The 3,156-nt window shown below is 48.6% G+C and overlaps 1 protein-coding gene across 3 annotated transcripts in view; it reads right to left on the bottom strand.

The window, feature by feature from the left end:
• UPP1 (uridine phosphorylase 1) overlaps positions 1-3,156 on the bottom strand; it is a 33,183-nt gene that overhangs the window by 24,932 nt on the left and 5,095 nt on the right. For all 3 annotated transcript variants that reach the window (XM_011996496.1, XM_011996498.1, XM_011996495.1), the window contains one exon: positions 1,040-1,104. In XM_011996496.1, coding sequence (XP_011851886.1) covers positions 1,040-1,083 — 44 coding nt within the window. In that variant the 5' untranslated portion in view covers positions 1,084-1,104. The remainder of the gene's footprint in view (positions 1-1,039; positions 1,105-3,156) is intronic.

Genomic DNA, 3,156 nt, shown 5'->3' with positions numbered 1-3,156 from the left:
GAAACCCCATCTCTACTAAAAATACAAAATTTGCCAAGCGTGCTGGCTTGCACCTGTAATCCCAGCTACCTGGGAGGCGGAGGCACCAGAATCACTTGAAACCGGGAAGGTTGCAGTGAGCCGAGATTGCACCACTAACTGCACTCTAGCCTGGGCAACAAGAACAAAACTCCATCTCAAAAAAAATAAAAAATCACTGCAGGGAATGTCCATAGGCACCAGAAACTCCAAAATGGACACCGGGACTTCTGGGGAATGGAGGAGGAGAGGGGTATTGTCCATATGGAATTATGACCTGGGTATGCAGCTGTCACAGGCGAGACTTCAGAGAGGTCTCAGGGAAGTTACAGAGGAACAAACGACCAGGAGTCCAGAGCAAGGATGGCCAGAGGTCACCACAACCCTGGGTGGTGCCAAGGTCAGAGGCCACCAGGACTGGGGAGAGGCCATGGCGCCAGGACAGAAGGCCTACCCAGGTAACCCCAGCAGAGGTGGGAGACAACTGGGCGGGGGGGGCGGTTGAGAAAATAAGAATAATCAGCGGATTACAGTTCACATAGGAATCAGAATGAAGACAAGAAATTCTTGCTTTTCTAGCAATGCCTAAACACAAGCGGTGTCAAGCCAAGCATATCAGAAGTATGACAAACTGCAAAGAAATAAGAAGGCATTTAAGATTCAGAACCAAGGCAGAGCTGAGTGATAAGCAGGGGATTTTGGTTAAGCAAAGTGGCACATAGAGGAAAAACCTACTAGACAGAGATTTGAGCAGGGACTTGCCTGGTTTTCTGAAACAACATGTCCTAAGAATCAAGAGCTGAGGCCCCAGCGCCCCACCCCAGAGTTCTTTAACCATCTAATTTACGGACCTCCTGAGTCATTAATCCCTCCAGGCCTCAGTCTCTTTCACAAGCATCAAATGTGTTAATATATGTCAAGTCCTTAGAAAACTGTGTGGCACAACGTATGTTCTATAAACAACCCAACCCAACCCAACCCAACCCAACCCAACCCAACCCGGAATGAAATGGAGTCTTACTTGTGACTTTCAGGTTTCTCTGCATTGGCTCCTGTGGCCGCCATTCTGTCAACTGAGGCAAGACCCTAAGGAAAAAAAAATCACAGAATGGAGTGAATCCACTCAGTAGAAACCAAGGTTGTGCAGAGCCCCACTAATATGTAGAAAGTCAGTGCAATGAAGTGGAATTCCTTACACACCTGATGTAAGTGTGTGGACTGTGTGAGAAATAGAGAGGAGAATGTGTATGTGTGTTTATAGCGTTGCTAGTTTCAGAGAGGAGGTGGTGACAATGTGCCAAAAGCCTAAGTGGACAGGCACCTCACATCTCCAGAGAACCTGTCCCCTTTATGCCTGTAAACCCAGCACTATGGGAGGCCGAGGTAGGTGAGGTCAGGAGTTCAAGACCAGCCTGTCCAATATAGTGAAACACAGTCTCTACTAAAAATACAAAAATTAGCCGAGTGTGGTAGCAGGTGCCGGTAATCTCAGCTACTCTCAGGAGGCTGGGCAGGAGAATCGCTTGAATCAGGGAGGCAGAGGTTGCAGAGTGAGACTCCATCTCAAAAAACAAAACAAAACAAAAACCTGTCCCTTATTCCCAATTTCTCAGCCCAGCAAGTCAAGACTCACTGACCCAACACACCACACCTCTCTGCCTCCCTTTTCTTTTTTCAATAGAGATGGAGTCACCCAGGCTGGAGTGCAGTGGTGCCATCTCGGCTCACTGCAACCTCTGCCTCCTGGGTTCAAGCAATTCTTCTGCCTCAGCCTCTCGAGTAGCTTAGACTACAGACACCCACCACCACGTTCAGCTAATTTTTGTATTTTTAGTAGAGATGGGGTTTCACCATGTTGGCCAGGCTGTTCTCAAACTCCTGACCTCAGGTGATCCACCCGCCTTGGCCTCCCAAAGTGCTGGGATTACAGGTGTGAGCCACCGTGCTCAGCCAAATGCCTCACTTTTCTAGACTCTCAGATGCTCTTCTCTAGCTTTCAAGGACAGCCAGGGGAGTGGGAGGAATTGGGTCAAAGGTGAGGAAAAGGTACCAGCTCCAGGCGGGGCCGTGGGGACAGGGGACCACCATAGGAGGGAGATGGACTGAGGCTGACCTGAGTCAGCCCACAGCCCTGCCTCCACTGCAAAGCCCCATGAAGGAACACGTGGCGTACCTGCAGTTACTCTAGTAGGGCTCATTAGTCAGAAATCCCCAAGACCACTTCTCTGTATGGAGAAGGGCAGGGTTTTGCCAGAGCTCTTAGAAGGAGGGTGAGACTCACGTTTTGAACTCAGTTAATAAAGCAACAAATCCCTGAATGCTCTGTAATGGCCAGGCCCCCAACTCCCTGGAAAGCCTTGCAGAGTGGACAGGATTCATGGCGAGAGGAGGAGACTGAAGCACCGAGTCTACGGGATGATCCAAGCTCATAAAGATACCAGTAGGAGTTATGAAGTGGAGCTGCTTTCCTGAGGTCAAGGCATTGTTTCCAGGACGCGGTTCTCACCTTTGTAACTCAGCAGTCTCTTGTCACCAAGCTAAAACCCAAAAGGTCCCTTTTTGGACAATGGGATTTATTATTACCACAATATAGTGATCATTCCCAGCAAATCTTGAATGCCAGGGAAAATTACAGTTGTTAGGTGTGGAGCAAAAATGTTCCCTCCAATTGCTGCCTTAAATCTCTCCACCAGGCTTTCATTTTCCCTTAGCATTTACACAACACTTCTTTGGAAAGCCTACTGCAGTCCAGCTAAGGAGCACTAAGAAGGGGAATAAGGTGTGGTGTTGCTGATTTTTTTTTTTAATTCAACACTTTATTTTTCATGTTTTAGAAACAGGGACCATGCACGGTGGCCCACGCCCCTAATCCCAGCACTTTGGGAGGCCAAGTCTGGCAGATCACTTGAGGTCAGGAGTTCAAGACCAGCCTGGCCAACATGGTGAAACTGCATCTCTACTAAAAATGCAAAAAAGTTGCTGGGTGTGGTGGCGCATGCCTGGAATCCCAGCTACTCAGGAGGCTGAGGCAGGAGAATCGCTTGAACCCAGGAGACGAAGGTTGCAGTGAGTCAAGATCGTGCCACTGTACTCCAGCCTGGTGAAAGGACAAGAAAGAAAAGAAAAGAAAAGAAAAGA

This window comes from Mandrillus leucophaeus, unplaced genomic scaffold (genome assembly GCF_000951045.1).
Source record: "Mandrillus leucophaeus isolate KB7577 unplaced genomic scaffold, Mleu.le_1.0 Scaffold517, whole genome shotgun sequence".
In the NCBI taxonomy this organism is placed as follows: Eukaryota; Metazoa; Chordata; class Mammalia; order Primates; family Cercopithecidae; genus Mandrillus; species Mandrillus leucophaeus.
Note: the sequence above shows the minus strand (reverse complement) of the source record. Positions and strands in the feature narration are given on the sequence as shown.